Source organism: Hesperophylax consimilis, chromosome 20 (assembly GCF_061612785.1).
Source record: "Hesperophylax consimilis isolate HC1 chromosome 20, BYU_Hcon_1.0, whole genome shotgun sequence".
NCBI lineage: Eukaryota > Metazoa > Arthropoda > Insecta > Trichoptera > Limnephilidae > Hesperophylax > Hesperophylax consimilis.
The window spans coordinates 4,464,832-4,490,797 of record NC_142855.1 but is presented as its reverse complement, the minus strand read 5'-3'; the positions used below and the strand labels follow the sequence as shown (position 1 = coordinate 4,490,797).

Sequence of the window (25,966 nt, the reverse complement as noted above, 5' to 3'; positions counted from 1 at the left end):
AGTATAGTATTAAGTCAAAGTAAGAAATTATGTGTAATAATATACAATAAAGTAGTATAAGCAAGAATGAAGTGCTTATAAAATGTCTGAAAGGCAATAAGAGTTTGTAAAAAATAAAATAAAAAATTTTAGAAAGGTATATACTATTAGAAAAAGAAAAGAATAAAATATATACTATTATAATATGAAAAGGAAACAAAAGTAATAAATGGGAATCGCGTCTGTAATAATAATGTGCGACACTGCTTGACAGTCCGATAAAGTTTTACATAGTACCTATGATGACTATGATATATAATGCACTGATATCAGCTACTACCTATCGAGTACTAGTAGTTTTTAATCTGAAGTACATAAACATTATGATGGTATGGTATTATTCGACAATTTTTGTTTTATGCATCTTTTATATGATAATAGACAATCAGCGTGATCGATGTTGGAATATTCATTGCCTAATCTGTGCAAGCGATGGATTATTGAATTTTGTTCTGCGTTAGTTCCAGTATTGTTGCAATAATAAGGTGACTTGAGTCTAGTTGGTCTACAGGGAACATGGTAGTTTATCAACGAAGTTAATTCAGGGGAGTCAAACCGGTGATTGATTATTTTAAATAAAAAAATTAGATCATTAAGTATTCTTCTATGTTTTAAAGATAAGAGATGTATTAATTGTAATAATGAATCGTAATCAATGCCGTCATAGGGAATTCCTAATTTGAATTCCTAATTCCTAATTTGATTATCTTCACAATACCTTGAATTTTTTCCGCGGCACACCAACTGATGACCACGGTACACCAGTGTGCCGCGGCACACTGGTGTACTAAACGGATTTGGCATTACTTCGGGCAAACGAGAAAATTTCTTTAGTGGTGTTTAATAATCTAACATGACATAAAATTAATGATATTTGTCCATGTTGCATTTGTTTTTATGTTGTTCTGCACATTTAGATGTCATAAAAATAAACACGTGTGTGTAAACCCCCAAATGATTTAAATAGTGTATGTGGCGCTGGCATGGCTTTAAATCTAAGTCTTTATTCCAAGATTGGAAGACCATCGAAACAAGAGAAAGACCGAATTTTGAAAAACCATGCACCTGAAATGTGTTACAAACATATCCCAGTGAGGATATCATTATAACTGTTTATCAATATTATTATATATTAAATACTTAACAATGGTGACAATAGAAAAAAAACATGCATGAAAAGCATCTTTATTTATCACCAATATTCATGTATTTATAAAACTTTCATCTATTATATTTGAACCATGTTTTGACATATTTAAAAAACAACAAAGAAAGGCTAAGCCTAAAAAAACATACCTACCCATAAATATTTATTGCAACTGTCAGTTTGCATAACCGTGTTTACAAATTATTATAATAAATAAATTGATCGTTTCCAAAAATAAATATTTTAAATTATTTGCCAACCCCGGGTTCCAAATCAGCAACCTCTGCTAGTGAAGTCGAGGAGCTTACCTCTCCACCAGGAATCTCTTGCAATTTGGCTTTCTGCGATTTTTCATTATGTCTGCGGATGTGGTTTTTGAGTCGAGACTTCTGCGAGCACATGTAGTCGCACAACGGACACGAAAATGGCTTTTCCCCAGTATGTGTGAGGAGATGTCTCTTCAGAGAAATGCTGACAGAGCACGTGAAGCTGCACAGGTAACACGCGAACGGTTTGACTCCAGTGTGTGACAGCATATGCGTCTGCAAACTGCTCTTCCGAGTAAAAGCAGATCTACACTGGTCACATGGAAATGGTTTCTCTCCGGAGTGCGTGAGCATATGTCTGTCTAGACCAGTTTTACGAGAAAATGCAGAACCGCACTGATCACATGAAAACGGTTTCAATCCATAATGCGTCAAGATATGAGTTTTCAAAGTGCTTTCATGTGTAAATGCAGAACTGCACTGGGTGCATGCAAAAGGTCTCTCCCCAGTGTGTGAGAGGATGTGCGTCTTTAAACACATTTTCCTGGTAAAAGCAGCGCTGCAATGAGGGCAGGAGAATGGTTTTACTCCGTCGTGTGCGAGCATGTGAGTTTTCCAGTTGCTTTTCTGACTGAAAACAGAGCTGCACTTGGAACAAGAAAAAGGCTTCTCCCCAGTGTGCACATTAAGATGTATTTCCAATTGGTTTTTCTTGGGAAAAATAGCGTTGCACTGATCACAAGGAAATACTTTAGTTTTCTTGCCTTTGATCTTTGCACGTTGGTCTTTAGCAGGAGTTTTCTTGTATTCTTTTTTGTATTCTATATTGATTCTCTCTATGAAGCTTTTGATGCTTGACGACTCAGAACTTTCAACAACATTTTTTATTGGTTTAGAATCTGCAAAATAAGACAACTCTTAATTAAGATTTCTACTCTAATAACAACTTTAAATACAATCAATATACGGGTTGTGCAATACATGTAAAGTAGGTGAGCTTATAAATAAACCGCTGTTTATAAGAAATATAACACTCACTAATCGATAGGATGCATGATCTGGGCAACAAGTTAGTACTATTGATATATTTATTGACTCCATTTATAGAACAAAGCCAAATTTATACCAGCGCTTAGTTGAATCCTACAAATTAAAGTTGCGTTGTTAATATGCATAGTTTTATTGATTTATCTCAAAGGTAGTATTGTTTTAGTTTTTATATTTATTTATTTATTATTACACGCCCTAATGGGCTTTTACAACCACAAATTTTAATAGTAGAGTATCACAGTTATTATAAATTCTACCAAATTAAAACAATAAAGGAAAAATAATTCAACGAAAAAAGATTAAATGTTACAACAAAAGCATATAATAAAATAAGATACATTAGTAAAAATGATAAGAAGTCTCACATAAATAGATATTCAAAATAAAAATATATTGCGGAAATTATAGATGTCTATTTGTGTCTCGATATATAAAAGAATTGAAATAAACAATATTTACATTGATTATTTTTAAGATTAAATATATCTCCCAGATCAGAATATTTATTTCCGCGACTGTGAAGTCTTGGAATCGGGGAATTTTGATAAGACAGTGTCCTGATGTTGTAAAAATAATAGGGTAGTAAATTTCGGCAATATTTTATGTTACGGTTACATGTTTTACTAATATTATTTCATATTCAGTTTACCAGTTTACTGTTATATCATGCTTTTAAAAAATTGTGTATGATTTTCGATTGCTCAATAGGTATATTCTGTTCTTAAATCAATGTAAGAGATAGACTGGGCGTAAAACCAAATCAAATAAAAATAACTATTACAGATTTTCGTCACCCATACGGATTATTCTGATTGACCCTCTCCGTTCCCACCTGGTCATACAAGTGCTTTGGTAACACATAACATGGGATTTCTCGCTTGCTTCCGTGTAATCGTTGCATAGAAAAATGATTCGAGATAGATCACAGAAAGATGTTATTAATGCGAAGGCGTCGAGATACATCCTACCGGCTGCGCCACTGTTATATCGTTATCCATATGGTTTGTGGTAGGTTCTGGTATTCTAACAACTTATTTTATAAATTTTAAAATGGGTATTCCAGCAATTATGTAGAGCTACAACACTCTGTTAAATTATATGAATATGCTCAAACTGTCAGAAACAGAAGAATTTCCACTGCCTTGGTATTTCTACATAAAATTCTAAATGATTTAGTTGATAGTCCGGTATTGCTAGAATTGATAAGCTTTCGGATTCCACAACGTAATACTTGAAGTAAGGATTTATTTCATTGCAGAAATTCTGGGACTAACTACCATATGTATTCCTCGTTGCCCAGAATACTCATGGAGGGAAACAATTATACCAAGTCAGTGGACATCTTCAATTTATCTTTAAATAAATATAAAATGTTGTTAATGAAGCAATTCAGTTGTATACAAAAAAATATGTATATTTGTTAATTTTCGTTAATTAATAAATAAATTAAATTGATACTTTGAGGTGGATTACTTCGTTTGTTATAAACAAGTTAACGGATAGGTATCGCGAGCTAGAAGCTGAGATGTGAAAGATTAATCTACCTACTACATCGGCTTCCATATATCTGTCACCTATCTCTCGCTCTAAACTGAGAGAGACAAACACAAGATTAATTTGTCCTACATAAATTACCATAATGACTTGTATCAAGTATGGTTTATGTATATACGTATTGCGACTGTTCTGGTGCAACAGAACAAACCAATAAGATTGTCAGACATCACAAATGTTGATTGTATTTGCTTTGTAAAAGTTTCTTATCGGACTGCAGGGATTTTTATCTATTTACATATATTTGTTCGAAACCCACAGCTTATATAATACAAAGATAGAATAATCGTTTGAGATTGATTAAAGTTATTTCGAAATGGTTTCTAATGTTGGAGTTGCTTAGAGATATGAATTTATTGTATCTTAAGACTAATTAAGAGACAAAAGGGAGAAAAAAAAGGAATAAAGGATAAGGATAGGAGATGCTGTCGATATACATATCCCTTACATACTTTATTATCTTACGCGATACTTCCATTCGATATTTCTGAAAGTTATTTAAGAATGTCTACATTGTAAAATCTTGTGTTACACTGCGCACATATTACGGGGAATTGGGGATTTTTGTGAGCAAATGATAAAAATTGATTTGTCGTGTCGATCTTGACGGTACGTGATTTATAATCAAATTTATAAGTTCAGGCGAGTTTAGGCCATTATTGATTATTTTAAATATCAACATTTTTAAATATTAAAGTATATTTTAAATTAAAAATCTCGAAGATAATTTAACTAGTATTAGAAACTGTTGTTGTTGCGGCGTGAATGGACTGTAATTGCGGTATTTTAGTGATATTGTTTGATCGACTTACCAATATCTCCAAGCTGTCGGCACCTTTCCACTCTGCACTGCGGTAATCACCGGTGGGGTAATTGTTAGTATTGGAGGAGGTCAAGGAAAGGTAATAGTGATATTGGATTTTGCGAAATGGTTCAATGCGTTATAGATTGCTATTTTTATGCACTATTTCACGGCGTTCTTTGCGGTATAACAGCGCGGCGCGGTGGTTTTAATAACTCAAGATAGGTTATGCGGAAAGCGGTTGTACTTGCGGGCGGCGCGATACTTTAACAACTGACGCATGTAGGTGCAAGGCGCGGAACGCGGGTGGGAAACAACTCGAACCAAATACTATGCAACAATAACTGGCCCGAGCATGCCCCCCGCCTTGACCAATGGTCAAAGTAACTAATACAACAAAGAAAAAAAAATGAAAAACAAAAACACGTTATGAAAGGATTCAATAAACAATACTGAACCCGCGGTAGAACTAAATTCTAAATTAACTAAATCTAAGATAACGTTAAAGTTATTGTGTAGGCAGGGGACAGAGTTTAACGACTGCCCTGCGATATGTTCCGGAGTTAGTCTTAACGTCCGCAACGCGGATCACCCCATCAACGCCGGGGTGGACGTTTACCACTACGCCAATAGGCCATTGTAGTGGTGCGATATTGTCACTCTTAATTATTACCACGGTGCCTTTCGTTATTGGATTCGAATTTGTATTCCATTTCTGACGCGATTGCAGCGTGTTCAGATACTCCATTCGCCATCGATTCCAGAAAGTCTGGACGAGACGATCGACAAGATGTTTTCGTTGCAGCAAATTTACTGGCGCATCTGACAAATCAGCAGCGGGTAAAGATTGTAATGGAGTGAGCGTTAAAAAATGCGCAGGTGTTAAAGGCAATGGAGCCAAAACATCGGTAACGCTGAGCACTGATAATGGGCGTGAATTTAGAATAGCTTCAATCTGATGAAGAACCGTTTGCATCTCTTCGTACGTGAGAAAAGATGTACCCACAACTTTATTTAAGTAACATTTAATGCACTTAATGTTACTCTCCCAGATCCCACCGAAGTGGGGTGCTTGTGGAGGATTCATCTTCCACTCGATACGGTTTTCCAACAAATTTTCTGAGAATTCTTTCTTGTAGTCCGGTGACTCTAAAAGTTCGAATAAAGCCTTCAAATGCAATTTAGCTCCTACGAAATTTGTCCCATTATCAGAATACATTACATTTACAGGCCCTCGACGGGATAGAAAACGTTTGAACGCGTTGAGAAAGACTTCGGTCGAGAGGTCTGAAGCGAGTTCAATGTGAACCGCGCGGGTCACCAGACAGATAAATAAGCAAATGTATGCCTTTTGGCTTCTAACACCCCGACGTCTATGCGGGATTATTTGAAGCGGCCCAGCGTAGTCGACCCCCGTGTGCAGAAAGGCCTTAGCTTCGCGGACGCGGCAAGCGGGTAAATCTCCCATTATTGGGAATTGCGGTTTGGGATTGACTTTAAAGCATGTATTGCACTGATGCACGCGTTTCCGAATCAAATTGCGCGAAGAAAGTATCCAAAACCTTTGCCTCAACAGAGACATAAGTAAGGTGGGTCCCGTATGCAAGTTCTTAGTGTGGTAATAATCTACTATTAAATCAACTATATGATCATGAGCGGGTAATAAAATAGGATGACGACTATCAAATTCGAGTTCGGCGTTTCTCAATCTGCCTCCTACTCTTAGGAGACCGTCCTGAATAAATGGATTTAATTTAGCAAGAACTTGCCGTACTTTCTTGCCGTCGTTCACTGACTTCATATCATCGGAAAAATGTACTTGCTGAACTGCCTTTATAATAGCGATTTCTGCAATGTCAATATGGCTTAACTCAAATTTACGCGGCAATTTCCTAATGAAGCGAAACACGTAAATGACAATTCGAATCAATTTCGACCACGAATGAATGCGAGAAGCCAATGTGCATAATAAAGGTGACACGATTGTCTTGAGGCGATTATCGGTTTTAGGTTTCATTTCGGGTGGATCAGCTACACGAGAGCACAAGCCAAAAGTAGTTGGCTGTTCATACTGATTGGGTTTCAATTCCGGTAACTGTTCTGAATTTGCGTGCTTAAATGGTGAAATAGGCCACTCGAAATGCGGCTGGCAAAGCCATTTTGGACCATTCCACCAAATGTCATTTGCTATCAATTGCGATGGTAGCATACTTCTTGACAGGCAGTCGCTAGGGTTATCAGCACCTGCGACATGATAAAAATGACTACTGTTTAAATTTTCGTGTATTTTTGCTACACGATTGGCAACAAAGGTTTGCCAGCGGTGAGGTGATGAATGAATCCAACTTAAAGTTACAGTCGAATCAGAAAAGGCAAATGTTGAATGAATAGTAAACCTAGCGGAGTAATTATCAATTACCTTTTTTAACAGGTGCGATAACAATAATGCAGCGCATAATTCTAGGCGTGCTAAGGAGACGATTTTTAGCGGCGCTACCTTTGATTTTGCGCAAACTAATTGAACCTTAATTCGGTTATCAGGAGTGGTCACATGAGCGTATACCACTCCTCCATATGCCTTTTCGCTGGCATCCGCAAATCCAACAAGTATTAACGTGCATCCTTCCGTGACTCCTATATGACGTGGAATACGAATCGACGATATTGACGGCAATTCCGAGTTGAACTGCTGCCACTGTTGTGATATCCTTGCGGGTGGGATTTCGTCCCAATCGATTTTTAAATTCCACAGCTCCTTTATTAGAAGCTTGGCTTGTACAATTATAGGTGCTACCAGACCCATCACGTCAAAGAGTCTAGCGACAGATGATAAAATATTGCGTTTCGTACAAGTTCGATTGTCTGGAGTAACTTCAAATGCGAAAATGTCATCCGAAGGATGCCATCGTAGCCCAAGGATTTTTAGCGATGCATCATTATCGAAAGTTACACTTTGCGACAGGCGAAGTTCCAATGGAACGTTTTCTAAAACTGTGCTGGAATTGGATGCCCACTTAGCGAGTTGAAAACCTCCTGACTGGAAGAGCTCAATCAACTCTTCAGCCGCGCGGATAGCTTCTTGCTCATTTAAAGCAGAGCTAGCGATGTCGTCTACATAAACATCTCTATTAATAATATCCTTTGCAAGAGGGAAGCGAGCGCCTTCATCTAACATTAATTGTTTGATTGCTCGAAGGGCTAAGAACGGACTACATTTAAGACCGAATGTTACGCGATTGTATTGGTAAGCCTGAAGCGGCTTTTGCGGATCGAATCTATATAAAATTCGTTGATAACGACGATCTTCTTTGCGAACATTTATACATAAATACATTTGACGAACGTCTGCGGATATTGCGATAGGAAAAAGGCGTAAATTCAGAAGAATGCAAAATAAATCATTCTGTAGGCTTGGTCCCGTGTGTAAAATATCGTTCAAAGATAAACCAGTTTTTGTCTTTGCGCTTGCGTCCAGAACCACTCTCACCTTTGTTGTCAATTTATCTTCACGCCTAACTGCGTGATGCGGGATGTAGTATGCGTTTTCTGACGGTAAGGCTTCCACCTGGGACAGATAACCTTTATGAATATGTTCTCTTATCACTTCATCATAAAGCGGTTTTAGTTCTGGCAGATGATTAAATTTTCTTTCTAGTGCATGAAACCGATTTTGCGCAGCTTGCAATGAATCACCTAAGTCACAAGGGTTGCTTTTGAATGGCAAAGCCACTTCATAAGAACCGTCCTCGAGGCGAGTTGTGGTGCCCTTAAAAATGTCTTCAGCTTCTTTTTCTTCGAGGCTGTGAACTGGTTCCGAACCAATATCTTCGATTTCCCAGAATTTTTGCATTAAGTTCTCAATTTCGTGCGTAGCGCAGAAAGTGAATGCGGTGTTTGGTTGAGAATTTACTGGGGCGTCACCCATAAAAACATAACCTAATGTGGTTTGAATCGCGACTGGAAAGCCGGGGGTGATTATCTTATTTGGTAGCAACAGTTGAGAGAACAGACTGACGCCAATTAGCAAATCGATTGGGCCTGGTATTGCCCAGGTGTCGTCTGCCAGCGGAACATTTATAAATTTATATGACGTCAAGTCCACCTTGCAAGTAGGTAAATGAGCGGTAATTTTTTCTAAAACTAGAGCGGTTATGGAGTATTTGAAGTAGGGATCAATCCTAGATTGAATTGTCAATGTGACACTTCCTCTTATTGATTGCGTTTTGCCACCTAAACCCTGGACTGCGAAGCGCGTTCCTGAACTGACTGCCAGGCCTAATTTTTCACAACATTGTGAAGTTATATAATGTTTTTGTGAGCCTGGGTCTAGAAGACAGCGGACGGTATTGTCTTCACCGTTTCGATCAACAGTGTTAACTTTGGCGGTAGCAAGAACTTCAGTGGTTGCCCCTTGTCGCGTGGTTGCTGACATAGTACATATCGGCGGTTCTGCATCGTTAGGTTGAGTTTCTCCATTGGATGTGGAGGCGTTTGCTTGACTGGGTTTATCAAAATGAAGAAAAGTATGGTGCTTGCCATGACACTTATGACAAGTGCCTTTTGATTTACATTTTGTAGATGTATGTTGCGGGCTCAAGCAATTAAAACACAAAGATTTTTCCTTTGCGAAGGAAAACCTTTCCTTTGGTGATAATTTTAAAAATTGTGTACAAGTGTACAGTTGCGTGTGGTTCTCATTTTGACAATAAAGGCATTTTGATTGCGTACTCGTGTAAGTATGATGTGTGCGGAGTTGAGCTGTGCGACCAGTTCCACCGGAACTGGTTGAATGTGTGTTGGCGGTGTTAGGTCCACGAGTTGTTGAAGTTCGTTGCAGAATTTTGACCTGATCTTGCACAAACGACACCAATTGCTTGCAGGTGGGAATCTCAATTTCTCGAACTGAGAGCTCAAATGCTTGTGCAGTTTGCGACTCTAACTTCTGCAAAGCGCATTGTAGTAATATAAAATCCGAAAGGTCTTCTATTCCCAATTGTTTTAGTGCGGCGATAGATGCTGAATATTTTTCTATAAAAACTGTCAGATTGTTTGCGTTGTGAGCTACGGTTTTTGAATGAAATATGTTATTCAGGTAATAAGTGGCAAGAGATCGCTTATCTTGATATTTATTGACTAGCGTATCCCAGATTATTTTATATGTGTCTCCAGTTGGCACTAAACCTGACGTAACATTTTTCGCGGTTCCAGTTAATTTTCCAATCAAATATTGTACGCGTTGCGAATCAGATAGTTGTGAATTTAAATGAACATTTGTTTTGAATGTTTCATAAAATAGGTGCCAATTTTCCATCCGTCCATCAAACGTAGGTAATTCTATAGCGGGTAACTTAATAAAATTATTATTATTAGTCGTAGCAGCACATGCAGATGTAGATGTTTGCGGTTTTGTAGCTAAATTTGGTTTTAAATTATTTCGTGCGCGAATAATACGTGTGTATAATTCTTCAAACTGTTCCCAGCTTGAATAATCTGGTTCAGAATTCGGGTCTGACGTAAGAGTATTCTCGTTAATTTGATCAATAATTAATTCGAATTTATTTTTAATTTCTAAAATACTTTCAGATTCTGACATAAACGCCTCACCTGAGCGTGACGCTTCGAAATTAATTGGCAAATTATTTGCAAGCAAAACTAAATTTTGAACCCTTTTTAGAATAATATCTCTTTTACCTTTTAGTAAAACTAATTGTCTTTTTAGTTTGTCTTCCATTTTTAGAATTATTTGCAAACTAAAAGTTTAATTATTTATAAAATAATGCGCAAGAAACACAAGTGTACTGGGCGACAATTTGTACTGACGAATTATAGTGGAGAAGTTATTTTCCAAATAATTAAATATATTGTGCCATAAACTCAAGCGATGTTTACGTACGTACTTAGGTTGGCATTAATACATAGACGAATATATTACGCTGGAATATCTTTGCGATTTGCACCGAATAAATTTGCTACAACAACATCGATAAATAATTTAATTACCCAAAATATCAAAGAGTACCTATACCTAGGCATGTAATTTCAAATAGCGGGCGAGTATTGCTAACTGAATTCTTACACAAAATGAATGCGATTTGCGATTGAATAGGAACAAATGGTTCTAGAATTACCAAAATGTAATTCTCAATTTAAATAATGCGGCTCGAATAGGACCAAATGTTGCGGCGTGAATGGACTGTAATTGCGGTATTTTAGTGATATTGTTTGATCGACTTACCAATATCTCCAAGCTGTCGGCACCTTTCCACTCTGCACTGCGGTAATCACCGGTGGGGTAATTGTTAGTATTGGAGGAGGTCAAGGAAAGGTAATAGTGATATTGGATTTTGCGAAATGGTTCAATGCGTTATAGATTGCTATTTTTATGCACTATTTCACGGCGTTCTTTGCGGTATAACAGCGCGGCGCGGTGGTTTTAATAACTCAAGATAGGTTATGCGGAAAGCGGTTGTACTTGCGGGCGGCGCGATACTTTAACAACTGACGCATGTAGGTGCAAGGCGCGGAACGCGGGTGGGAAACAACTCGAACCAAATACTATGCAACAATAACTGGCCCGAGCAGTTGTTGTTTTTACGATGTTTTCACATTGAAGATCTATGTTGAACATTTAAAATACATTGATAAAATTCCGAAATTTGATGAAATAAACAACCCGCTTTTGCTGGATAAGCAATATATATTGACTGGTATTTAAATGGCAGGAGATTGATAGTGACTGGTTTGAAATTGAATTGAGGTTAGAGTAAATTGATGTGGAAATGATGTAATAAGTTCATTTTAAGAATAATAAACGAGAGTTTTGCTCATTTCCTATGGCCTTGTAACACTTGAGTTCACTTGATTTTCTCTTTTTCTACCGAAAATCTTTCTCTCTCAATTTGTTTAGGTCGACTGGTACACTGTATGAAATGGTGGATTGTCTTGTCTTGGCCTTGATGGTACATAGCCAATCATAGTGAAGACACGATCACCTATTCAATGACATGATATCATTATATGTATATAATATCTTTCCAATAACTATTTTATTTATTTATTTCACGCCTATTAAGGCTTTTGCATACATATATATAAAAAATATTTACGAAATTATACATGAAAATAGTGCAGGAAACGACTGTTTAAAACAATTGCAGAAAAACAAATATAAAGTCTAAATATCACTGAACTTGATCTACACAGCATGCAGGCACAAAACATAAAAAATCCAAAATATTTTTTTCTGTTTCAGTTGACAAAATTATTATGTGTTAGTCAAATCAAATTAAATACCTCTATTAAAATATTCCACTACTTGATGAAAATGACGAAAAAAAACTTCAATAGGGTATGCTTATTTATTGAAATTGACGTACTAAATATATCAACAACATCGTAGTATTTGTTTCCTAGCTGTTGAATCCGTCGCATAGGAGTGTGATATTGGGACGTTGATATAGAATTGCTACAATAATATGGTAGGTACTGTCTTGTAACCGACTTGCTTGGAGTATAAAAGGGATTACATATAATAAATATATTTTATATGTGTTTTTTTTACGTTTCAATTAGTAAGGTTTCTTCGTATGATTATTATATTCTTCATGATTTAGTGCATGATACAGAAACAAACAAAAACGTTTTAAATGTTCAGATGTATGAACGGACTTGTGTTTATACCTTCGCTTTGATCAATAGCACTGTAATGGTCCGGGCATTCTACCTTTATGTCTGGACAAGACATGTATTCTGTTTCCGGGTGCAGTTGGCGGCATACTTCTTCGACGTCGCTCACTGCTGGTGCTTCAGTTTTCACGGTGGTCTGATCCATTCTGCACCAAAGACGATGGTCTACCCTAGAACGAAAGATCGACAAATTTTTAACTAGATTGCCTTTAACCTCAGAAAATACTCAAAACGCTCAGACTGTCGGCTGAGAATTGATTGATTCTATTTATCAGATTAAGAATCATATCATTCATACATATATATATATATCATGTTTATATCGTAAGACGTTTCCCCGGAATATCTATTTTGACTTTTAAAAAAACTCCCATTTGAGAGACAACTGTCAAAAAAACAAATTTAGACAAATATGTACATTGGTTAAATATTTCTACATAAACCTAAAAACTGTATTCATAAAAAAATATCGGTAAAAATGTTATTATGAATATTTTTTAGATAAAACCTTTAGATTCACCTTAATTACTGTACGACACAACTTTTTGCATTTGGGGCGGTGGAAAATATTGCAATAAAAATTTCAATTACGTAAAATTAAAATTAGCTTTCGTTTTGTGAAACGAGACCGTCCATTTTCAAACTTTATTGTCAAATGTCATTTTGTTTTGTTGATATTTCTGTCACTATAGGACGAAACGAACTGCTAAAAGTGGCTAGAGACATAATCGCGTGGGCGTTTTTTTATGTTAAAAATTCCGTTAAATTAGTATTAACCTAATATGCATGCATTGTGTGCGTTGTGATTGAAATTTATAAGCTGGATTTTATTTTTTTACGCTCAAATTTTATTTAAGTTAACTATTTCTGCGATGTTGAGCGGCTACGCTAAGTTTGTGTAACATGGTTTATGATGAAAAAGAAAATGCCCCCTTTATACCGCCTGCTCGCGTCAAGGCAAGAAAAACATCCCAGTTTTCAATTAGTTTAGCGGCAACGCTAGGTTTGTGTAACATGGTTTTTGGGATATATATATGGGAATTGGTAATAGTAGACAATGAAATATGAGGATGTTGTCACAGTGTTTATTGAGAGTCAGGATAATACATTAGTGAAGTTGCGCAGTCGGGAGATGGCTCTGGATCGATGATGATGAGGATACCAGGCGTAGTCGGCGATGACTGCGGTAGAATGGTTGAGATGCGGGTCAGTGGGTCGACACCGCATTGATGGAGATCGGGCTCGTAGACTTGTTCAGTAGGGTGGAGTGACATTGCAAAAATCAAATCTCGGTATTGTAATAGCTGCCAAAAGATGCTTCATGTCATTCATATTCTCGTAAAAATACTTTAAAAAATCTAAACTTATGTCTTCATTCAACAACCTAGCTATTTCGTAACGTAAAAAACGTAAATTTAGCCTTTTTTTCCAAAAATCTGAGTACAGTCTCAAAAATATAAAATAATATCCATTACTTTCAATTGCATTTACCTTATTGAACATTACATGTTTTATAAAAAAAAAACAAACACTGCATAAATTGCTCTTAAACTAGTGAGTTTGTGAGCGCTGTGGAGGTGGGGGGGATAATTTCGCTCCTATTGTTTCGTCGCAGAAACTAGATGCGACTTGCATCTAGTTTCGTTTCGGCTACCGCTGACCGTAGACGTGTTAGAATCCTTATCCGATTAAATTTTAACACATATAATTGTTGTGAAAATGAATGCAAATAACACGAGAAGCAAAATTTTATGTCCAATATTCGGGGCACCAACTGAAATGAACTCTCAAGTGTTACTTACTGTCTCAGAAGTGATTAAACATTATTTGTTCTTACGATATGAGCGTAATCTTAACTCTACAAAAAAACCGTCAGTATTCGAAATAAAAAGTGTTATATCTGCAATTGTTGAAGGAATTTGGAAGCGCGCTTCTATTCCCATTGTTTCACACAATCGAGTGATGAAACTGATCCAAGATCATTATAACGAATACTTAAAACTTAAAAATTGGCCAAAAAAAGTGTGCATTATTATGTTAAGTTAAATTCTTATAAAATCAAAATGAATAAACTTTTCGATATTGCTTCATGCAAATGTAACAATCTGAATATGTGTTCCTGCGAAAAGACGCGCAAGGTACCCACCAAAGAACAAGCATTCCTTGAAGACCAAAGATCCTCGAGAAAAATTATGCTGGGAGCAATAGACACAGACACAACAAAAAAATTACATCGGAAAATGAGGATGCAAACTCGTTTATCTGAACTTGCTTCGAAGGTCAGCTCATCTACAGCATTTACGACAAAACCACGTCAACCCTTTTTTGATGAAAACCAATCATTTTCTTCACATTCTTCGCAACCTCCAGAAAATTCCCGTATGATGTTAAAACTCCCCACTTTGGTCAGAATCTGCGATCAGTATGGTTTGTCAGACAGGACGGCATCAGCTGTTGCAAGTGCTACATTACAAGATTTTGGCATAGTAACCGAAGACGACTCTAAAATGGTGATTGATAGGAGCAAACTCAGACGAGCTAGACAAACGTGTCGCACTTCTTTAATAAAAACATGGCAGATGTCGTCGGAGTCAACAAAAATTCGAGGTCTATATTTCGATGGAAGGAAGGATAAAACACTGTCTCAGGAAAAAATAGGGGATAGATATCATCGGAGAACGATTTCAGAAGAACATTATTCCATTTTATCTGAGCCGGGGTCTCAATATGTTGGACATGTTACACCATCATCAGGAACTGGCAAAAACATCGCAAAGAGCATGTTACACCATTTAAAAGTGAACGGTTTTAATTTGAATGATTTATCAGCGATTGGATGTGATGGGACTGCTATCAATACAGGCAAAAGAAATGGAACTATTAGATTCATGGAATTGGAATTAGGTCATCCGTTACAATGGTTTATCTGTCAGCTGCATGCAAACGAACTTCCCCTTCGCCACTTGTTTCAACACTTAGATGGTGCTACAACAGGACCTAAAGGGTTTTCAGGACCTATTGGAAAACTTCTTTCAAGCAGCTCTGAAAACACCGTTATAAATTATTCACCAATACACTTTGAGATGCACAAACTCAACGCAGAGGAATTGAAAAATTTGAGCACGGACCAAAAATACTTGTACGAAATATGTTTTGCAGTTACAACAGGTCACTGACCACCAAATTTAGCAAACCGTCATCCAGGTAGTATTTGTCACTCACGCTGGTTGACGACAGCAAACTCAATACTTCGATTATATATATGAACAACTAACCCTTCAGTGAACCTAAAAATTCTTGCTGAATATGTTGTTAAAGCATATGCTCCGACATGGTTTGAGATAAAGAGGCACCCGTCGTGTAAGGATGGGGCATTACATGACTATAATAAAACTCACCCGATATTTGAGCACCGATCTACGAGATATAATTAATCCAGTAATTCAAAGAAACGCCTATTTTTGCCACCCGGAAAATCTGCTACTATCCATGATAATGGATGACAACCTAAGAGAATTGTAAGAGAATTGGGTTTGAGACGAATATTAAAGGCGCGAGATAGATGTCCGAGTCCATCTGTTGTTAGAGACTTTATTATTCCAACAATAAACTTTTCAGCAAGTAAATATTACGATATTATCAACTGGCAGGAATGCGAAGTTACACCGCCACCGATACTATCCGAAATCAGTAATGACGACCTAGTCAAAATGATAAATAATTTCGGTGAAGAAAAGGACAGTATTGAATTTCCCAGATTTCCCTGCCACACTCAAGCAGTCGAGAGGTGCATCAAATTAGTTACCCAGGCATCGTTGTCTACAGTTGGGCCTGAAGCAAGAGATGGATTCATTCGGGCGACAATAAAATCTAGGCATATAATGCCCGAATTTCACACCAAATCTCATTTCAAAACACGATAAATATTATAAAACTTCGATAATGTTTAAAAAAATTCTCCTTGTTAAAGTATTTTATTTAATAAAAAAACATGTTTCTCAAAAACACGAAAAAAACAATAAAAATCAATAATCCTCTTCAAAAAACCAAAAATAGACCCCGCCTTGAAACTATGGTAATTTTATTTTTATTTTCAGATGTGTTATGCACCTTATTAGCTATAAAACCCCTAATAAAATTGTATTTTTGCTATGAATATCGCTTGTTTATAATGCTTGGCAGAGTTTTCAGCGACTTTTTTCATACAATTTTTTTCTAAATATAAATGTGCTGGTTGTTGAATAAAGGAATGTTTCGATCGAGTTGATTTTTTTAGACGAAAGAGGTGTTATATAAAGGCAACTTTTTTTTGCTATTACAGTACTGGCATCTTTAAAAAAAAAAGTCCCATACAACGTCACTCCACCCTATTGTTCAGCACTGATGAAGGCGAGGAGTCTTCTGGGTACTTCAGCGTGAACGAGGTAGCCGAAGGTGCGATGGACCTGGTCGGCAGATGAGCGGGAGGTACAGGCTAGCGACGATGGTCGCGGAGCCGAGGCGCAGACGACGATGAGCTGGTCGCCGGGTCTAGGCGCGTGAGGTTAGCGCTGGCCAGGAATGATAGCCTGGGCCAGGGCGTTGAGGTGAAGATTGATCGAAGCGTGACGTGGGGGAACCGGCCATGGTGGCCGATTCCTCCATTACGCCGAGTCGGAGATCTCGAGTAGGATGATGTCGCGTGGAACTTGTTGACTGGAACGATGTGGAATGAATGACTGACGTATTTAAGTCCTCCACCGCTTATATAGCTGCTGATTCCTTTGTTCTCGTCTGCCACGGGTTGGAGTAGCGTCTGGACGTCGAACCCGCAGGACCGCTGACTCGGTTTATTGTATGAGCGTTTGCATTACCCTGTATGCAAATCAGCAGTTTACGTATTGTGGTGCCGATATTTTTGTTCAATGTTTCGTAAGACTGATTGCTGTCTCAGCTGTTTAACTCGTGCAGTCTGGTTATGAATTGATGACCCTAGGAGCGGTGACATAACCGCTATATATACCATGTTACACAAACCTAGCGTAGCCGCTAAACTACTTGAAAACTGGGATGTTTTTCTTGCCTTGACGCGAGCTGGCGGTATTAAGGGTACACTTTCTTTTGAATCACAAACCATGTTACACAAACCTAGCGTAGCCGCTAAACTACTTGAAAACTGGGATGTTTTTCTTGCCTTGACAAGAGCAGGCGCTATAAAGGGGGCACTTTCTTTTGTATCACAAACCATGTTACACAAACCTAGCGTAGCCGCTAAACTTCTTGAAAACTGGGATGTTTTTCTTTCTTATTATTTATATTTATTGCTTGAATTAAAATTATATTATAATGACGACGAAATCTAACATGATTCTTGTGCCTCGGACTTGTGACTCTATTTGTTTTCTACAGTTTCAATTATAATGACGACGAAATCCAACATGATTCTTGTGCCTCGGACTTGTGACTATTTGTTTTGTACAGTTTCAATTATAATGACGACGAAATCCAACATGATTCTAGTGCCTCAGTTCGACTCTGAAGTGATTCTAAAAAGGTTTGTTTACATTATATTATTACAAATTATGTAGTGTTTTTATACGAATCATTTATGTATCCGCATGAATTCGGCTACGATTGTCTAGCATCTAGCTCCTAGCTCTTCTTAAAGTGTCAGGAATACCAACATAACAAAATGTCAGCGAGTGTTAGAAATGGAGGCCGACCGTCGCCGATTTCGTATGCGAGAGTAGATTTTAATTTTACGTAATTGAAATTTTTATTGCAATATTTTCCACCGCCCCAAATGCAAAAAGTTGTGTTATACAGTAATTAAGGTGAAACTAAAGGTTTTATCTAAAAAATATTCAGAATAAGCGAGGTCAGCGCGATCGAAATTTTACCAAAATATCGATATTCAATAAAAATCTTGATCTATTAAACATATTGTTCAGATGTTTTTAAAATCATTCACTACTTATTCGGTTTTGGCATCCATTGGCATTTTATTAAATATAGAAGGTAATTATAATTACTAAAATTATCTTCAATTATTTTTCACATTTTTAGATCTGGATTCGAGTTCAAGGAGAAAGGCTTAATAATGCCTTCGGAAGGCAAAACAACTGTCACTCCGAAATAATAATTACCCTGTAAAATTTCTTTATGAACAAACTGTTTTTTTCATAAATTAAGTAATAACAACATTATCGAAAATAAATTAAAAAATAAAATGGATTTCTACTAAATAAACTAAATAAAAATAATCATACTGAGAATATAAAAAGCCGATACGAGATGAGAACATTCACCGCTGGCTATTTTATTTCCGTTACGAGACCTCTCACTCTTTGGTGTGACCGCCTATAATAAATATAATATTACAAACATAACCTTTAAACAAATTGAATACAAAAAATTTTAAACCACGTCATAAAGCTAACATTTAAAACGAGTTAATCCGTCTTTCCGACATAATCAATGTTATTTTGTAGATGAAAATTAGGTATTTTGATCGATCTTAACCTCAAATGCGTGAATGCAATAAATTAATAAAAACCCATAAGACATACCTTACGTATTCAAGAGCAGTATTGTGGAGACAGCCCGAAGTACACAGAACAAGCAAACACGTCAGGCAGCATTAGCTTAACAAATGTAGACCACAATTCATGAAGATGAAAGAAACGCTTACGTCAAATGGTGTAAATCCATAGAAAAACTTTTCCATAGATAAACACGTTAGGTAGAAAAGGCTAGATCTCTTCAAATAACAATATTTTAACTGACACAAAATAATTGTCGCGCAATAAATAATAGACAAAATTTACTTTAAAATAACTTCGTTCATTTCGATATATTACGCATTCTAGTGAAGTTCGCTGAATAAAGAAAAATGCATTGTAATTAATAATAACTTATTGTCATTTTCGGAATGAAACGTATATTATTATACAAAGCATTTCAAAAATTCGCTTGTTCCTAGATTATAGAGGTGGCGGAGCTATTTTACTGTACTGAATTTAGGTACAATAAGGCTATATTTATGTTACTTACTACTAAAATGTGCTGTATTCACTTGTATCTCTTAATTCTACATTTTTGAAGAGCTGTATTCATTTGACACTTTCTGACGACATTGTAAGATCTAGTGTTTAATATTTCTAACTTGTATTTAATCGTGACACACAATTGATTGATAAATAAATATCATCTGTAATTCGTTGTTACTTTCCTATACGTGTCGTATTATCTTATATATGTATAAAAAAAAGTCGAAAGACGTGTTTGTCTTTTTGTGCGCGTAGCTCTTGTAAACTACGCAATAGATTTTGGTAGGGGTTAGAGAAGTTCATTTAGAGAATTTCTCCCGTAAGGTTTATATAGTTTTTTATTTTTTTATTTTTTTTATTTAACTATTTTTTTATATAAGATAATGTGTCCTTACTGGGGTACCCCGTTCTAAGGTCACATTGTACATGGTTATATGTTTGAAATATTATAAGTACATATGCTAAAATACTACATAGAAAATTAAAAAACAATATTTAGAGAAAAAATAAAACATAATACAAGCTTTAGTCTTTGTTGGGTTGCAAAATTATATCTATATTCTTCCTTCCCTTATCCTCTTAATGTTTCTTTTGAAGTCAGTTATTTTTTTAATGTTTTTTATTTCAAAAGGGAGGACATTAAATAATTTTATAGAATAATACTGCATATTTCTTTGTCCAAAAGTTGTTTTAGTTGTAGGTTGGTGTAACATGTGTTGTAATGTGGATCTTGTGAGTCTGTCTGAGTTTGTCTGTGTAAAGTTGTCCTGGTTTTTGAATGCGTAAATTAGTATATCTTTTGCGTATAATTGTTTTGGTGTCATTACATTCAGGGTTTTAAAAACATAATCGGTAGGAGTTCTGATGGGGATCCTAAGAATAATTTTTAGAATTGCCTTTTGTGTTACGAGGACTGGTTTTATAGTGGAATCGCATGAGCTTCCCCATCCGATAAGACCATATTGTAGTTGAGATTGGGCTAATGCGTAGTAGATTTGAATTAATTGTTCTTTATCTAATATGTTTCATATTGTTTTGAAGAAATAGGTAAGTTTTTTTAATTTGTTGCTCACATTTTCTATTTGGGAGTTCCAATTTACGTTTTGATCAATAATTATCCCAACGTATTTTATTGTTTGAATTTCAATCAATTTTGGGCAGTTGCAAGGAATTTCATGGTTCGCGGTTAAACAATTTTTATGAATTTTTATGTTTAGGTTTGAATTGACTTTATCTGTCTGTTTGTTGTAAATTTTGAATTTAATATATTTAGTTTTTGTATCATTTAATGTTAGTGAATTTGTATCAAGCCATTGTTTTACCTGATTCATCCCTTCTTCAGCTTTTACGAATACTGTCTCCCACGACTTTCCATGGAATAGAAGAACTGTGTCGTCTGCGAAACTAATTACTGAGCCGTGACAGTTTAGATTACATAGATCATTTATATATATCAGGAATAAAATCGGCCCTAAGACACTGCCTTGTGGAACTCCGTATTGAATTGGTATTGGTTGACTTGATTCATTTTTAATCCTGACTAGTTGTGACCTTTCTGTCATATAGCTTTGAATAAGATTCAGTTCACGACCTACGATTCCAATCTTTTTGAGTTTTTCTAGAAGATATGTATGATCAATTGTATCGAAAGCTTTACATAGATCTAAAAATATTCCGATACACTTATTACCATTATCGAGACTATGTTTTATACTTTTTACAATAGAGGCGATGGCATCGGAAGTTCCCATATTTTTTCTAAAGCCGTATTGATTTTCAGATAGTATGCGGTTTTTTTCAAGATATTGAGTGAGCTGTTTCTTAATAACTTTCTCTACTATTTTTGAAAGATTATTCAATATTGTTATCGGTCTATAGTTAATTATATCCGCTTTATTTCCGGCTTTAAAGATTGGTATAACAGAACCCAATTTAAGCGATGCAGGAAAGATACCATCCTTGATACATCTGTTCACAAGGTGGAGAAGTGGTTGGATTAGTTCATCTCTAGTTGATTTAATTATTCTCATTGAAATGCCATCTGATCCGGAAGTGAGTGTTGGTTTCAATGAATCTATAATGATTTTAATGTCATCTGCCGTAACTGTATGTAATTTAAAGGTGATATTATTAGTAAGTGCGTTGTTATTCTCATTAGCAGTACGAAGAGGTTTAATGATTTTTTTAGCTAAATTAGAACCGACATTGGAGAAATATTCATTTACAAATTGGACTATTTCCCTTGGATGTTCTTTCATATTTAATTTTTGATTTGGTGTATCCAGTTCGGAAATATCACTGTTTGTATTGTTGTTAGTATATGTCATCTCCCTAATAATTTTCCAGACAAGTTTAGGGTCGTAGTTAACAGATGTATTTTATATTAGTATTTTATTGTAGTTATGTTCGGTATTCTTTTTATTAATAAATAACTACGAAATTTGGCTGAAGCGGTTTTTAATAATACATCCGAAAACAATAAATGAACGTAGAAAATACAACAAAATGATTTACGAAAGGAAGGTTCGAGAATGTTCCGAAGCGCTTCACGCAGGCAAAATAGTTCGATCTCGATTTCGCGGTTGCTGGTACTGTACTGACCATTTCGTCCACGTTGTCACTTATCTAGGTGGAAAATAAAACATTCTCGAATATTCCAGTTGCTACAGAAAGAAATATTTAAAAAAATAAAAATAAATCCAAAAAGCTTGTTTGGAAACTTCTAGAATAACGTTAGAGTCAAGTAGTGGCGTACCACTACAGTATAAAGTAGAGAACTCTCGATGTTAATTAGAATTCACAACCTCAGAACTTGACTTCAAATCATTCAGAACCCCGAGCAATGCCGGGTACGTCAGCTGGTTTACTATAAACTAGTCGACGAAGGTCCATCATCTGGTTTTCTAATTAAATGTGCAAACATAGTAATATATTACAATATTTATTAGGCACACATTACCATGGATAAGTGCGATTTTGTTTTGCGAAACTGACTTAATAGAAAAAATATTGTGAAAGTTTTTATCCGTAAATAAATTTACCATATATTGACATGGTTTTAAGATTCTTTATTAATTCTATTAAATTCCAGCAATTATTAGAAGTTGAACATTCTGCATTAACTTATTGCCGTTTGTATATAAGAGTGTTTGTTATAAATAATTACAGGTCTCCGACGGCCTCTGTGGTCGAGTTATAAGGTACTCGACTAGCAAGCCGGAGATCGCGGGTTTAAATCCCGGCGTGCGCAAGTAAATTTTGTTTGATTTATTTTATGATGTACTCAATTTAAAATAATATATATGTTTTTAAAAGTATTCTCCATTAACAGTGGAGAAATGCCAGCAAAACTATTACTTAATAGTAAAATACATTACAACATACAAACAAAATAATAATTTAGTTATGAACTCATTTAGAAGAAGAAGATGGCTGATCTCTAAAACAGAAAAAACAATATTCATTGATATGCGATGCAAAAAAGATTAGAATGAAACTATATATTGCCAATTTACACACTAGCCTTAAGACATGCATCCTAAACTATTGATTATCTCCTAAACTATTGATTATCTGTTCAAAAAGAATTGCAATATTTGATCTACCTTACCAGAAAAATTTAACTAACACAGATACTTACATTAAAGGTTCCATGATAACTCAACACAGTTACAATTCAACACACTTTTAAAAAGTGATATAAATTCGTTAGAAACGATGAAATTTTTTTTAACCTAACCCAACCTACATAACCGAGTTAATAAAGTTTATGTTTCATCACTTTTCATGACTTTATATAATTTTTTTAAGTTGTAATGAATTATCATTGTGATGATTTATCCGGTTACCACATTAAAGTTCTGTCAGTTCATCTGGTCATGACTGCTGTGTGAAAGGAGATGCCTTTCAAGATAACTTTTTCGAGCATACGCAGAGTTGCAGTAGGGACAAGGATAAGGTTTCTGTCCAGTATGCGTAAGCAAATGTCTCTTTAGTGAAAAGTTAACAGAACAAGTGTAGCTGCAGTAGCCACATGCAAATGCTTTCTCTCTAGAATGTGTGAGCATATGAAGTTTCAAATGACTTTTCCGAGAAAATGCAGAAGTACACTGAGCACAGGAAAATGGTTTGTATCCAGTGTGCAAAAAAGCATGTCTCTCCATGTGACTTTTCTGAGAAAATGCAGCACCACACTCATTGCAAGGAAAGGGTTTATCTCCCCTGTGCGTGAGAATATGCCTTTCCATGTGACTTTTTCTAAAAAATGCAGAACTGCACTGGGTGCACGGGAAAGGTTTATCTCCGGTGTGTTTGAGAAAATGCCTGTCCAAATGACATTTCTGAACAAATACAGAACTGCACTGGGTGCACGCAAAGGGTTTTTCCCCAGTGTGTGTGAGGAGATGCGTTTTCAAATTACTCTTTTGAGAAAATGCAGAATTACACTGGGTGCAAGCATATGGTTTAACTCCGCTGTGTGTAAGCATATGTCTGTCCAAACGGCATTTTTGAGAAAATGCAAGCCTGCACTGGGTGCACGAGAAAGGTTTCTCCCCAGTATGTGTGAGGAAATGTACGTCCAGTTGACATTTCCGGGCATAGGTGGAACTGCACTGGGCGCATGCAAATGGTTTTTCCCTTTTTTTTACGAGAAATTCAGCTTTGGCAGATGTAATGCCTTCAGGTGCATCTGTACAAAAAAAAATAAGGTTATAAAAAGATTAATTAATTATATTTAATGTTTTAGAAATATAAATATACAAAAATGTACTACTTACGGCTTTACAAGTAAATAGTACAACTTTAACATAACGGATCATTATGAAACATTTGAAAGAAATATTAATAGTGAAATGACAATAAATTTAAGTATATTTATACAAGAAATACCATTTTGTTTATCCAGTATTCTGATAGACTTACAAAAATACCACAAAATATTTTTTTTTAGGATACACAACGTTCGCCAAGTATTGGTTTCCCACTGTGTTCGATTGCAGTGCTGTTACAATCGGGGAGTAAGCGATGTTGTTGTATTAGGTACGCTGCAGCATAAAAGTGTATTGTGCCGTGTTGTTCTAGTGGGAATACGTAGGTTTATGCGTCAGAAGGGTTCGTAACAGTCGAATTTAGAGTTAAGTATTTTGAAAAAAATGTTAAATCTTGTAATATCTAATGTGTATATGAATATCCCGCAATAGCACCGTTCCTCTTGTGCTATAACATCTGTTCCGCCGTGTGGTATCTTACAAGATTCGCGGTGACGAATACGATCGAAGTTATAAGGCTTGTATAAACTTTCCAAAAGTAATGGGCTATCAATAGAGTTTCTAGGCTAAATACAAATGTTTTTTTGAACTAACCTGAGCTTGGATCAAGTGGGATGGAATCTTCAAATAATTCAGTATTGATATCTGTGTACGACATGTTTGTTTTACTTGTGCAGTTGGTTGTCTTCCTTTTCAGCCCTGTTCACTGATAGTGGTCGACAATTCACGAAGAAAGGCCTACTCAAAGCTAAAGTTGATAATATTTATATGTTCTAGCACAGAATTTGAGAGAGCGATGTTGAGTTCGAAAAATAAATTATCAACAATAATTGACAAGGAATGTCCATAGACAAAGTTTTTACAGTCAACGAGAGGCTAGACAAACTTTTAATTTGAGAAGTACTTTTTAGGACGTCAATTATTTTTGTTTCAATCGTGTTGTTCACTGAACGGTGTTAAAAATTGTTAAAAATAAGTCACTTAAATTGTTAATTTTATTTAATGTTTATAAAATAAAATGGTTTAGTAGAATCACACATAATAAAAAATAATATTCGATATTTAACCAGGGGAAAAGCATTTACATATCGAGCGGATGGGCTATCAATGATGTTGAACAATTATTGTTCAATATTTAACGACCTAGTAATGTACTCAGACAATGATGTTTCAATAATATTATTAATTAACAGCCTTTGATCATAAATGACGGGGAGTCCGTATTTTATAAAAGTATTTTTATTTTTTTTTCTATCTAAAGGAAATAGTTAATTTTTTAACGTTGGAAAGAGAAATCATTCTTTTCAGTTTGTCTGAGATATTTATACGGGAATTCATTAATAAAACTCCAAGAATAGTCAAAATGAATAATTAAGATTTAAGGCCTATTGGTTTAAAATTATTTCGTATTTTTCATTATAATATGAACGAGATAAAAATGAAAATGAAGTAAATATGTGGTTAGTATTTTTGACAACATTTTTCACGTTTGATATTATAAATTTTTAGAAACGTGTATTTTGAATGCATACAATGAAAAAATAATTTAATCTTGCTTCTAAAACAGTATTTGATTTTACGAAAAATTTATAATAATATCGCTAATCGCTTATGTTTATTATATT

The 25,966-nt window shown here is 35.5% G+C and overlaps 1 protein-coding gene across 1 annotated transcript; it reads right to left on the bottom strand.

Annotated features, from left to right (window-relative positions):
• Nucleotides 1-992: 992 nt before the first annotated feature.
• Nucleotides 993-19,225, bottom strand: LOC149413947 (uncharacterized). The gene is made up of 3 exons (XM_089643727.1): nt 19,093-19,225; nt 12,539-12,714; nt 993-2,351 (listed from the first exon to the last, which is right to left on the bottom strand). Exons 2-3 carry the CDS (start codon nt 12,687-12,689, stop codon nt 1,435-1,437), a joined length of 1,068 nt encoding a protein of 355 aa, XP_089499853.1. The 5' UTR covers nt 12,690-12,714; nt 19,093-19,225; the 3' UTR covers nt 993-1,434.
• Nucleotides 19,226-25,966: the final 6,741 nt, after the last annotated feature.